Below are 13,746 nucleotides of genomic sequence, written 5' to 3'. Positions count from 1 at the left end.
CCCATATGCTGAACGAGATCTTGTCACAGACAAACACCCACAACCCAGTGCCATACACACCCTGCTGTTCAGAGGAACAGTAATATTCCTCAGAAACCGTAGCCCAATCCAGCTCGTTGTACCTCAGCAAAAATCCCCAGCATCCACGTCTTATGAAATGTAAATTAATTATATTTTACATTAAAGAGCTTGCAGAAAGTGGTTAAATACAAACTCGGGACGAATTAATCAACAACATGGGGAGATTAATGAGGCTGAGTAAATCACGAAGGAAATCAAGGAGATAAATACTCGTCCTCTAAAGGAAGCCTGTGGCATCGTTCTAGAGTTCCAGACTCTAGGTGTTAAAGGTGTAGTCTAGGAGATCTTACATATAGGAATTACAACCCCAGAGGAGCCATGAGTAAATTTAAAGGGAGGGGTTGCAATCCTACTTTGCTTGGACCTAAATAGCCGCTAATGAATTGCTGGCAAAGGATTCAGGATCTCCTTCAACAGCCTCGGTGCTTATCGGACAAAAACTGGCTGAGCCAAGAGAAGGAGTCAAACAAGGAACTAGCCTGGGATCCCTACATGGGCAGAAGAAGGCCGTTGATTCTTATTTAGTTTTCTTCAGGTGCAAACTGTCAGCCTGAGAATAGACTTGAGCAATAAAACAGCTAATGGAAGCCTTCACATGTGGACAGAACTTGAGACCACAGACGACATAGAAGTCCCCTCTCCTTTCCATTCTGCTCCAAAGGCATCCAGCCAGGATTAAGTTCTTGCATAGTCTACCCGTTGATCAGTCGCTAAGTGGTGGGTTCCTCTTTGTGATCCCATGGGCCACACACACACCCCGTCCTCCACTGTCTCCCAGAGTTTGCTCAAGTTCATGTTCATTGCATCAATTACATGGTCTAACCATCTCCTCTTCTGCTGTCCCCTTCTCCTTCTGCCAGCCTTTTGGTACAGTCCATGGGAGGTTTTCTTGGCAAGGATGTTGGAGTGGGTTGCCACTTCTTTCTCCAGCAGATCATGTTTTGTCAGAACTCTCCACAAAGGTGTATTTCAGAAGGCCACTGGACTTGGTTGATTTTTTTTTCCCCCTTGAAAACGTTTTGCTTCTCATCCAAGAACCTTCTTCAGTTCTGATTGAATGGTGGGGAACGGAAGGATTTATTTTCTTCGCAGTCACCAGGTTATTAGCACTCTGAAGGTTGGTCATTAGTTCTCGTTTTCAAGGAAAAAAACACAAGAAAATCCAGTTGCCTTTTGAAAAAGCCTCTTTGGGGACAAGGCTTAGATGATTGAGAACTTCCATAGACATCTCCATCATACAGGTAGTCCTCATCTTACAACAGTTGGTTCAAAGTTCCAACATCACTGAAAAAGTGACTTGGGACACTTTTACAGCCGTTACAGCATCTCCATGGCCATGTGATCAAAATTCATGTATGCTTGGCAACTGACTCATATTTATGACTGTTGCGGTGTCCTGGCGTTGTGTGTGATCCTCTTTTTTGCGACCTTCAGACAAGCAAAGTCCATGGCGAAGCCAAATTCGCTTAGCAACCGTGTCACTAAATTCAACAATGCACTTAACAATGGTGGCAAGACAAATCGTCAAAAGGAAGCAAAGCTCACTTCACACATGTCTCACTCAGCCACAGACATTTTGGGGCCTCAGTTGTGGTCATAAGTTGAGGACTACCTGTGAACCTGTCTGTTTGGGGTGGCCCTGCACGGCTCAGCTCGTAGCTTCCCTGAGTTTGCGCAAGCTCGTTCACCGCCACGAGGCAGTGAGCTGTGAAGGAGTCCGTGTGACTAGCGAGTTAACACTTGGAGTCAACTTTTGGGAGGTTTCTAGAGTCAAACCAAAGTCCTTGAGAAGCAACTTACAGCCGTGAGGGATCAGGTAGGCAGCTCTAATGGAGAAAGACAGGTGGAAAAGAGAGATGGGGAACTGGAGTGAGAGGGAAGGAAGAAAAATGAACAAGGTGCCTTGCTTAGAGGGACTCGCACGTCAGCCAAGCTGAACAGCATTATTAGAAAAAATGCAGAACATTTTGTAGTAGGTCAAGCCTGGTTTTTTTTTTTTTCCCCAGGCTGCTTTGGAAGCCTGTTATCAGGCAGAAGGATGAGATAGAAACATTCTGGAGAAATAGTCCTTGATTTTCAACCAAAATTAAGCCCAAGATTTCTTTTGCTAAGTGGGACAGTTTTTCAGTGAATCCTGTCCCGATTTTATAATATTTTGGCCATCATTGTTAAGAGAATTTACTGAAGTTTGGAAGGAAGGAAGGAAGGAAGGAAGGAAGGAAGGAAGGAAGGAAGGAGAAAAGGAAGAGCAATAGCAATAGCCCTTAGACTTATATACCACTTCACAGTGCTTTTATGGCTCACTCTAAGTAGTTTATAGAGTCAGCCTATTGTCCCCAACAATCTGGGTCCTCATTTTACCCACCTCGGAAGGATGGAAGGCTGAGTCAGTCTTGAGCCAGTGAGAAACAAACTGCTGACAGTCAGCAGAGTTAGCCTGCAATACTGCATTCTAACCACTGTGCATGATGGATGGATGGATGGATGGATGGATGGATGGATGGAAGGAAGGAAGGAAGGAAGGAAGGAAGGAAGGAAGGAGGAAGGGCAATAGCAACAGCCCTTATATACTGCTTTCCAGTGCTTTCTAGCCCTGTCTAAGCGATTTACAGAGTCAGCCTCTTGCCACCAACAATTTGGGTCCTCATTTTACCCACCTCAGAAGGATGGAAGGCTGAGTCAACTTTACCTTTACTAATTTAACAATTGCAGGAGTTCACTTAAAAACGGTGGCAAGAAAGGTCATCAAATGGGGCAAAACTCACTTAACAACTGTCTTGCTTAGCAACAGAAATTTGGGGCTCCTTTGTGGTTGTAAGTCAAAGACAACCTGTAATGGATATAAAGTGCAGCTGCCTTTTTTAAAATGCCACATAAGGAAAACAAATATTTCCTCTAATTCTCTCAGGAAACTCTGTGCAACAGTAGAACAATCGACCCAAAAGATTCTGGGTTTCTCCATCTCTGAAGGGGTTCTTTTTTTGTTTGTGTTTTTGTTTTTTGTTTTTTTTGGGGGAAGAAAACATTGGAGATGAACCCTTCATGGGTGGTTTAATTGGTTTTCCTGCATGTGGCAATGGATTGGACTTGATCATCCTCTGGTCCTTTTTCTGTTCTGTGAATCATATCATTTGTGCACAAGCCACCTGTCAAACTTCCCACATGCTAAAATTCATGGATTTACCTCATTGCTCTTGGCAATTTTTCAAGGTACAATTAACTTTGCTCTGTTCAGCATCTCTGGGAGGTATTGGAGAACAGTGCTGATCATCTCCACCAGCTTCAAATAGGTTGAATGACCTAAAGAGGCATGGCACAAAGGCAACGCAGTCAGATAATCAATAAGAGTCCCTTTCATAGCTCCAACTCTGCCCCCCGATGTCCAGGTTACCTTCTGGAGAAAAACTCTCCCAGGAACAGCCTTTGGCTGCAGGGAATCAAGTCCAAAACGTGGTCAACAAAAACTGTAATTATAAGTCCAGTCAAGGCAAGATGAGGTAATTAGTCCGGCAGGGCAGGAGTAAGAATTCCAGACATGAAGGCACGGCAATAACTCAGCACAGTTGGGAAGACACCAGAAACACAGATAACCGAAGTCAATACAAGATAAACTCACGTTTGTTCCCAGCAGATGCCGCACTCAGCTTGCATCTCTTTTACACTCTCATTCCCAGGTGTGGCTAATGAAGGGAATCAGGGCCCTTTCCTCCCCTGTAAGCCATGCAACCCACGTTGCTCTCTTCTCTGTTCTTCCCTGCGTGCCCTAGAATGACGAGGAGGGTGGGTCTTCCTCTGAACTCCCTCTCCCTTGTTCTATCTCTTCCCTGCTCTGCCCAGCCAGACTTTGCCCTTCCTCAGCCAAAGGAGCTACACTCCCCCTCCCTGTCAGCTGTTCCTCTTCCTCCTTGGATTCAGACTCTAACAGAGGCATGACAGGTCCAACCCTAACCAAATTAGACGTCCTAGCTTGAATGCCTGCATTGGCTCCCAGAAACTTCAACAAAGCTTCAAGGAGACTTCTGCCAAGAATGGTGGTCCATCAGCAGACACATATACCGTATTTTTTTGGGGAAGCTCTCTGAGCAAATTTAGCCTCACGCCTGCCTTGTTTTTCCTCATTGCCCTTGCTTTCCCCACCTGCATTACCTAATCATTGGAAATGAAATGGCCGTCGCTAGAGAAAGAATTTCCCACGTTAACCGCATGTAGATGAGGATCTAAAACAAGATCTCCCCAACTTGACAGGTTGTTGTAGGGTCCAACTCTCTGCAAGGATTCAGAAAAACCATGGTGATTGTCCAGCCTCTAAAAACTGTAAACCCACAATCTCAATGGTCAACTGTTCCAGGATAATATAGCATTTTGATTTTTTTTAAAAAAAAAATAATATGCATTTTCAAGCATTGTTAACAGCTGGAGTTTGAGAAGAACGCTTGAGGCTACTTCTCCAGAAAGTGAATGTGGGCCAGAGTGAAAACTAAATTTAATTCAGGGTGAGTTGTTTCTTTTCCTTTTTTTTTTCATTTAAAATTAAATATTAAATCCAATCTATCTCATTGGGTGGCAGCATCTGGCAGATCTGACTCGGGTTGAGAAGCATAGTAAATCTAGGCTTGGTTGGTACTTGGATGAGATCCACTGGGGAATCCTAGACCCTCAAGCTAGACTGAGGGAGGAAGAAAACACCTCCTGGGGAAAAAAAAGAAAGAAAGAAATGGCAAGGCATTTTTGTGTCCTTGAAACAATTACAAATAAAGTTGGACTCAAATAAATCTGCACTTCATAAAAGACAGGTTTCCCTCTCCCACAAAACATGGCTTTTCCCCTGGGCATTTATTCTATACTAGCTCGATACCCATGCCTCACTATGAAATTATGTGATTGGTTAGGACAGGGATGCCATGCTAGGAGGAGACTCTATGGTGGGGGAACCGGACTTCTGGTGAGTTCCAGAATTGAACGGGGCTTCCGGTTAGGATTTTTGTGGCTCTTTGAGTGTTTAAGGTTGCCAACCCCTGACCCACACCCTGGTGGACAACTCCCCTGCCATCAGCCTTGCTGCTGGTCCTTCTGGTTATGGCCTCAGCTTTCTCATTTTATCCCATGTTGGGACAAATTGGTGACATAAACTGTGCACTACTTTAATTCTGTTGACCTCAATTGTCCACTTTCCAACGCCACTAAGCAGGCAGCTTAAAACCCAATTCCTCCCATTGCTGCAAATGCATTGCAAAAAGTCCCCCTGGGTGGTTTAAAAAGGGAGACTTGCCAACTGGAGACATGGAAAAAATAGAGGTGTCCAGTCATTAAAAGAGGCGCATGAAGCTATCAGTCAACACATATATCCTCATTGCTTCTCTTGTCACAAAATCCTGGGAGACAAGGAGGGATGAAGCGTATTTCGTTAAAAAGAAGGGAAGTCCTAAAACGTTTCCTAGGATTTAACGTTGTTCCCCTACTGGTTTCCTTGTATCTTTTTAGGCATAGACATAACTGGGAGTATTGCTGAAGAATGGAAGGAGGGGATTTTTAAACAGCTTGGCTTAGTTAATTGCAAAGGTGTGATTCAGAGATGCAGCTCACAGATTGGAGCCCATTCTTATCAAGTCAGAAGAAAAAGCCTATTCATGTTCATTCTTTTAATATCGCCAGTGTCAAACACCGTTCAGTTTGTTCCCTGGTTTGGTTTTTGGTGCAGAGATAAAAAAAAAATAGAAATAAGAAATCCGGATAAAGCCATATTTATCTACCTGTAGCAAAAGTAAGTGTAGCCGGATACGTCCAGAAATGAATGTATGAACGTGTCTGAGATAATTACGTCTTGCTGTATCAGCTTATTCTAGGCTAAGAGAAAAGCTGCACAGTGCCAAAAAGGAGAGATCAAGTGGTCTGGGGAGACGAAGAAATGTATTTTTAACAGATTTAACAATTAGTGGAGGGAGTATGGAAATAGCAAAAATACATCCTCCTGAATCTACATTCATAAGTGTCTATAAACATGGACGTCAAGATCAAAAACAATTACATGCCTGTTCACTAGGTTTCTTTTTTATATATATATATTTTATTTTTATAATAACAACAAAAACAAACAAAACTTTCTTTTTGTCCATCAGTGTGTCAGTTGGGTACACATTTCTTTGTGCATATAATACCATTACCATACATATTTTACTTATATATATTTATACTCATTCTAAGTATTTTATATCACATATATCACTTCTTATATTAGCCTTAACATTATACTTATTGACTTTCATTAATATATTTCACATTCATTTTCTTACTCTGTCTAACTCATTCAATTATCAGTAATAGATATTATACTGTACTTATATATTTCAATTTCTTACTCTTCTATCTAGCCATTCATAAAATAAATTCCAAAATTTTATAATAATCTTTTTCCTCTTGTTCTGTAATATTCACTAGATTTCTATCGGGCCTTTCAATCAGGAACTTCAGGCAGCAAATGTTTCTTCCTTCCATAATCTCCAGCAACCACTCTGAGAGGTAAAATTGGGTAACAGTGAATAACTGCCCAAAATCCCCCAGGGAGTTTTGATGGTTGAGTGTCAACTCAAAGTAGAGTCCTTCTACTTCTAGTTGGGCATCTTCACCACTACTCCACATTGCAGATAGACCTCTAATTACAACTCTCCATTGGGTGACCATTCAAAGTTACAATGGCACTGAGAGGTGGTGGTGGTGGTGGTGGTGGTGGAGAAGGAGGAGGAGGAGGAGGAGGAGGAGGAGGAGGAGGAGGAGCAGGACTATGTGGTCCTTGGGTCTCTAAGCTTGGTTGTTTTCTTGCAGAAATTTCATTCCTATATAACTAATAAATAATACTGGATCAAACTAGATAACACCATCAATGTTACTACTTTCTTATTCCATTCTTGTCCCCACTTTTCTTCTAACCCAACGTCACCACATGAAACCCAAAGGTGTTGAGAAAGAAGTTCCCTCAAGGTCTTAGCTATAAACTCATTGAGTTGCCACCCATCCAATGATTATTGCGAAGTGCCGTTGAAGAGGGGAAAGACAGCTCAAACTAAGCCATCGATGTTCTTGGACTCAAAGAAAACAATTCTCAGAAGACCCTTTCTTTTTTTTTTCCTCCCTCTCTCTCCTCCCATGCACAGCTAGGGAGAACTTCAGCAGCCTCTTTTTCTCTTTTTAAAAAAGACAATTAAGAAAAGAAGCCGAAAGGAAAGGTCAGGGCCATATAAATGCCATCTGTCTGAATAAAGATGTTCATGGAATATCTTACTGGCCTTTGCTAGACCCATCATCGTTGGCATTCAAAGAGGAAAGGGCAGCCTAGAAAGCAAATTTGGAATCCCTTTCTGTTTTTAGACCCAGGGGGGACATTTTTAGGTTTAAGTGGACCACGCCCCCTTGGTCTACCCCATAGGCCCTTTTTGTACCCATGCAGAGCAAGTGTCATCGTCAAAATCCATGTGCCTCTTTTGGCCATCAGCCCCAGTTGAAATACAGGCAGAGAGGTGCTCCTGCACTTTTGGTGTTTTATGTAGCTATTAGCTCTATACCCGTGCTTTGCTACGAAACTATGTGGTCGGGCTTAGTTTTTGGGGAGGAAAATAAGGGGGATTCTGCCTCTGCCTACCAGCATCCATCAGTATTCATCAGGCTAGCATCCCGTCAGTGTGTGAGAGAGTTGAGCGCTCTTTGGAAACTGAAACAGTATTTGCTGTGTGAGCAAGAAGGAGACAGCAAGGAGCCTGGGCATGGCTTAGCTCAACTGTTCTGTACTAAAGCTGGTTGCTGCTTTGAAACTGAAAGTGAAAACTCCACTCCTCTGCTTCTGTTTTGCACTTGGAAGAGATTTCTTCTCAGATGGGGCGGGGGACCAAAACTCCTTAGCATCAGAGCGTGTTAATAATAATAATATATGAAATACTAATGCTCCAATGGTCATTTCAAAAATCTTTTCTCAGTGAGCACCTAGAAGCCAAGAGGAGCATATGTGCCAGATTTCAAGTTTGTAGGCTTTATGATTCTGGAGCTGTTATTATGATGCATGAGTGGCATTTCGCTTTTATATATTTAGATTTAACAAGAAGAGAGGCAACCAGGTTTTGCTTGTTCCTTCAATGTGAAAAGAACAACGTGAAAAGAACTACGCAGCGAAGCCCAGAGTTTGAGACTAGGCTGAAGGCTACCATGCCCGACATTGAAGGGGGCACTTAGGCAGGGTGGACCCCCCCAAAAAGGCAGAATTCTTGTCAAAAAGATTCACAGGCCTTTTGGTATTTTGGGAAGTGGAGAACCATGCTAAATCATGTCCCGATCCACAGCTCGCCGATGGAAGCATTATTTCTTTTTAGTTTCTTTCTTAAATTCCTGTGCCACCCATTGCACCCTGCAAAAGCAACGCTTGGGCAAGTAAAATCACAAATATTAAAAACCTTACAGAGATAAGAAACCCAAAAGACCAGTACGGCGGTAGCATCTTCTCAGTTAATCCAACAGCCGCCTGCAATATTGAATGCCCCAATGAGACCCCAGGCCAGAGGTGGTATTCAGCAGGTTCTGACCAGTTCTGGAGAACTGGTAGCGGAAATTTTGACTAGTCCTGAGAACCGGTAAATCCCACCTCTGACTGGCTCCGCCCCCATCTATTCTCCGCCTCCTAAGTCCCAGCTGATTGGCTGGGTCTTCTTTTGTTGCCCTGCACAGGAGAACGGAGCTGGAAAGCAGATTAGGGGGGTGGGGAGGGAAGGGGGATTTTGCAGTATCCTTCCCCTGCCACGCCCAACCAGCCACACCCACGGAACTGGTAGTAAAAGAAATTGAATATGACCATGGCCCCAGGCTAACTGGCAGAGGCCAAAGGAATCGGGGCAGAGTCCTCACCCTAGACAGAGAGATATTCCAAAAAATTGGGCAGGGGGGTTTCACAGTAGAAAAGACCCTCTTTTTAAACCCCACTCCCCAAAACTCTTTGACCAATTGCGCCTATAACATGTACCCAATACGATAAGCTGGTTTGATATTGATATTTCTTTGAGGTTATGCCTAATATGCCCAACCGGTGTCTTTGGTTGATGGATGAATTCAGCATACCAGTAGTCCTTGACTTACAATAGTTCCTTTAGTGACCGATCAGAGTTGCAACAGCACTGGAAAAAAGTGACTTAGGATCTTTAAGGCATCCCCATGGTCATGGGATCAAAATTCAGAGGCTTGGCAGGCAGCTGGTTCATACTTACGATGGTCGCAGTGTCCCTGGGGTCATGAGATTCGTTTTTGTGACCTTCTGACCAATCAGGTCCATGGGGAGACCAGCTGTCAACTCAAAAATATTTCTCTGTTTTTTTAGAGTTGTCAGAAGGGGAGTGGGGGAAGCAGTGCATTCCTTAAATGCTTCATAGATAATTGCGAAGCTTCTGGCACGCAAGATTATTACTGGAGAGCATGATTGATGACTCTTGGCTATGGATGTGTCCCATTGGAGACTATACATCCAGGGGGTGGGGGAAGATTAGGGTCAAGGGTGAAATGAATGATGTGTCTTAGAGTCGGCTGCACCCAGATAGTGCCGGCATAATAAATCTTCTTTAAACTCTGAGAGATGTGGCTAGAGACTTATAATTTAAATGGGGGTGGATTGTCGGAGCCCTGACACCAGCGTCACTTAACAACAGTGGCAAAACAATTGCACTAGCCAGTGCAATGATTCACTAAACAACAGTGTTAGAAATGATTCACTTAACAACAGTGGCAAAACAAGTCGCACAATGGGGGCAAAGCTCACTTCACAAATGTTTCACTCATAAATTTGAGGCTCGATTTGTGGTCATAAGTCAAAAACTACCTGCAATGTCGTGACCATCCAAAATGAGTTAATTCCAGAAACACAGGTGCCATGAAGAGTCTCTATGCACCTTCCCGGCCAATATCAACAACGGCCTTAGTCCAGTTCTCACAGCTCTGTTGTGCATTTCCCGTCATTCATATTTTAATCAACGCACAGTTATTTTTGGCTTCTTAAGCTCAAGTCGGATTAATCTAATTCACACAAATTAGATCCATTCATGTCACCCAATTTTCTTGTTCAACACCTCCAAAAAGCAACAGCCAGGAAACAACTATGAAGGCATCAATTAAAAAGCGGCAGTCTTAAAATACTCCACTGTTCAAAGACGGACAACGTTCTCCACGAGAGGACGGAGACAAATCCGTCTGCAGACAAGGAGGCAGCACGGATAAAAAAAGATGATTGAGAAACAAGGCCTACTTTAAAAAAAAAAACACCTTTTTTTAGGAGGTCATCAGGGAGTGGTGAAGAATTGCTCAAAGAAGCTTTTTCCCCCACCATAAGATCAACGCAGAAGTTTCCATTTTTGAAACCTGCACTGAAATTATAAACATGCAGCAGTCACGTCTTGCTCCACTGATTTACATTTGCATTTTCACAGTCGATGAAGGAACCCTGGATGTCGTGTTTGTGTGTGTGTATTTTAATGATCCAGAGTCTCAAAACTTCCTGCATTTTAGTTTGATGTATTAGTTGCTTTTAGTGACAAAAGTTTCATAGCTAACCATTGACAATCATCCAGCTCTGAGATCTCACTCAGAGCAGCAGCTTTGATCTAAATATTTACCGTTATTCCCCAGTAGGTTTTGCACTGGGTTTAGCAGTAGCATATATTGCTAATGAAGTGGAGAAAAAAAAAAAAAAACCACAATTCTGACAAAGCTGGAGTGTTCTTCCAAATTTCACCACGCGCTGTTTTTCCCTTGCTGGAAACCTTTTCCAAAATAATTGATTAATAAGTCAGAAATTCAGATATATATTTATACCAGCCATGTCCCCCCACCAAAAAACCTGATTGAAATACTAAACAGAACAAAACGGATACACCACAAATATATTGCAGGTCTACAATGAGTTATCATGTTCACCGCTGTCACCAAGACCTGGTTACAATCCTTAGGATTTGGGCTGTCAGAAAATTCTTTTCCCGTCTTCAGGAAAATCCACAGCAATCTTTGTAACAAATGCAACACGTTGAAAATTAAGTCCTGCTGAGATATACAACCTCCAAGACAACATGTGTTTGGTTCGGATGCCTAAAAGGTTTCTTTGCCCTTCCTGGTTCTTGAAGCGAGTTCTGATCAAAATACTTGAAAAGCATTTGGTGTGAAAACCAATACCTGAAAACCACGGTGTGGGAGTAGGAATGGATTCCCAGAAGAAAAATGGCAGACTACAGGAACCAGGAGCACCACTCAAGTGACTCCAAGGACACAGCTCAATCTCCAAGTGGCCTCAACGACTCTCTAAAAAGGATGCAAATGACCAGCTGTCTTTAAAGAATATAATTCCTCCCATTCTCCACCATCCAGTCAGAGCTAAAGAAGCTTCTTGGATGAGAAGCAAAACCTCTTCAAAAGAAAAAAGGAATCCCAAGTAGGCTCCACACCCATTGTACTACTCAGGTGACCCTGAGGACCCAGATAAAGCTCCAAGTGGCCTCAAGGACTCTCTAAAAAGAATGCAAATGACCAGCTATCTGCAAGGAGCATAAATCCTTCCATTCCCCACCATCCAGTCAAAGTTGAAGAAGCTTCTTGGATGAGAAGCAAAACGTCTTCACAAGAAGAAGAAATGACTGAGAATCTCTACAGACTTTAAAGCAACTCAACTGCCTTTTTAAGAGGTCTAGCAAAAAGATACGCTGATGTGAAACCACCAGAAATAAAACACCGAAGGTCAGAATTTGGCCAATTCTTAGCGCTGGATTTTAGTAAGGCAAGACAAAGTCAATCTCTCACGGGCTTAAGGAAGTCCAAGGACACCGAGCGAAACATCGATGCCGCAACACTTACGTAAGTTATTAGCAGGTGCTCTAGTCTCCATGTTCTCATAATTCTGCATGTGAACCACAATGTTGAGATCGGTTTCCATGTGATCTGTGGTGCAGGCACCTTCTGGTCGCATCACGTCAGCCAGAGCTCTGAGAAGTTGTGAAAAGAGAAGAGAATGAAGTTCACGCACCTCACAAATCTTATTCCAGATGCAAGTGACACACAACTCAAATCTGGGCATAGAGAACCATTTTATACGGTGCTCAGTTTCTGGATTGGGAAATAGACAGGATGTTTTTTTCTGAATTTTTCCAAGAAAGAAATTATCCTACCCCATGTAGCAATAGCAATAGAGTTTTAGACTTATATACTGCTTTGCAGTGCTTTACAGCCCTCTCAAAGCAGTTACAGAACCAGCCTCTTGCCCCCAATAATCTGGCTCCTCATTTTACCCACCTCGGAAGGAGGGAAGGCTGAGTCAATCTTGAGTCAGTTAGGATCAAACTCCTGACATTGGGCAGACTTAGTCTGCAATGCTGCATTCTACCCACTGTGCACCATGGAAGGAAGGAAGGAAGGAAGGAAGGAAGGAAGGAAGGAAGGAAGGAAGGAGAGAGAAAAGGAAGAGCAATAGCAATAGCCCTTAGACATTTTTTAAATAAAATTTTATTTCAGTTTTCACATTTTAAAAACATCTTTTTTTTAGTGAACAGCATAATTCCAGGTTGTCCCGTTTACATACAAACACGACTTTGATTAAATACCCATCTTTCACATTGCTTCTTGTCCTGCCTTCAGGCGCTTTGGAAAATAAATTGTCCCCCTCTTCTTTGTGGCAGCCCCAGATACATTGGAACACTGCGATCATGTCACTCCTAGTCCTTGTTTTGACTAGGTTAGACACACACCAAATTCCTGCCACCGTTCCTCATATGTTTTAGTCTCCAGGCCAGTTGCTCTTCTCTGAACTTTTCCCAAAACGTGCACCCTTCAAGCCAGCTTTTGATAAGTGAAGTCAACGCAGGAAGCTAGATCCGCTTAACGACTGCATGGTTCACTTCACCACTGCAAGGATTCGCTGAGCAGCCCTAGCAAAATCAGGGTGTGATTGTAAAATCAGGTGTGACTCACTTAACAAGTGAGTCTGGCTTCACCATGGACATTCAGGTCAGAGGTGGTATTCAGCTGGTTCTGACCGGTTCTCACGAACCGGTAGTGGAAATTTTGAGTAGTTCAGAGAACCTGCAAATCCCACCTCTGACTGGCCCTGCTCCCATCTATTCTCTGCCTCCCGAGTCCCAGATCACCTGGGTCTTCTTTGGTTGCCCTGCACAGGAGAACGGAGCTGGAAAGCAGGTTAGGGGAATGGGGATTTTGCAGTAATCTTCCCCTGCCACACCCACCAAGCCACACCCACAGTAAAAAAAAAATGCATCCCACCACTGATTCAGGTCCCATTGTGGTTGTACATTGAGGACTAGCTGTACTGCAGAAGCTCAACAGGAAATGTTCTCAAGCTGAAATTTTTTTTCTTTCTTTCTTTGGAACTGAAGGACGCGCAGTAAACAAGGAAAAGCATCAAACCACCACAGGGAGGACTGTGCCAAGAAGGAGAACGACAACCCTCAGCAACCTTGTAACTGAAGAAGTAAGCAAAAGCTCTTATTTTCCACCCTTGTGAAAAGTAATCAGGTGTTCTCTTTTCTTTTAAACGAGGCATTGAAAGCAAAACCTGTGATATCAGAATGGAAGAGAAGTAGAGATGGAATAAAAAGCAGGTTTTTCTCTCTCAGTGTCTTCCCACTCTCCGGCTTTTGCCTCAGT

At 43.2% G+C, this 13,746-nt stretch overlaps 1 protein-coding gene across 1 annotated transcript in view; it reads right to left on the bottom strand.

The window, feature by feature from the left end:
- The window catches only part of SHISA9 (shisa family member 9), a 160,020-nt gene that overhangs the window by 133,585 nt on the left and 12,689 nt on the right, over positions 1-13,746 (bottom strand). Inside the window, exon 2 of the mRNA XM_087912362.1 lies at positions 11,944-12,071. Within this exon, the coding sequence (XP_087768488.1) occupies positions 11,944-12,071 (128 nt within the window). The remainder of the gene's footprint in view (positions 1-11,943; positions 12,072-13,746) is intronic.

Source organism: Pseudonaja textilis, chromosome 14 (assembly GCF_049901715.1).
Source record: "Pseudonaja textilis isolate UNSWEBS1 chromosome 14, rPseTex1.2, whole genome shotgun sequence".
Classification (NCBI taxonomy): domain Eukaryota; kingdom Metazoa; phylum Chordata; class Lepidosauria; order Squamata; family Elapidae; genus Pseudonaja; species Pseudonaja textilis.
This window is presented reverse-complemented; position numbering and strand designations above follow the sequence as displayed.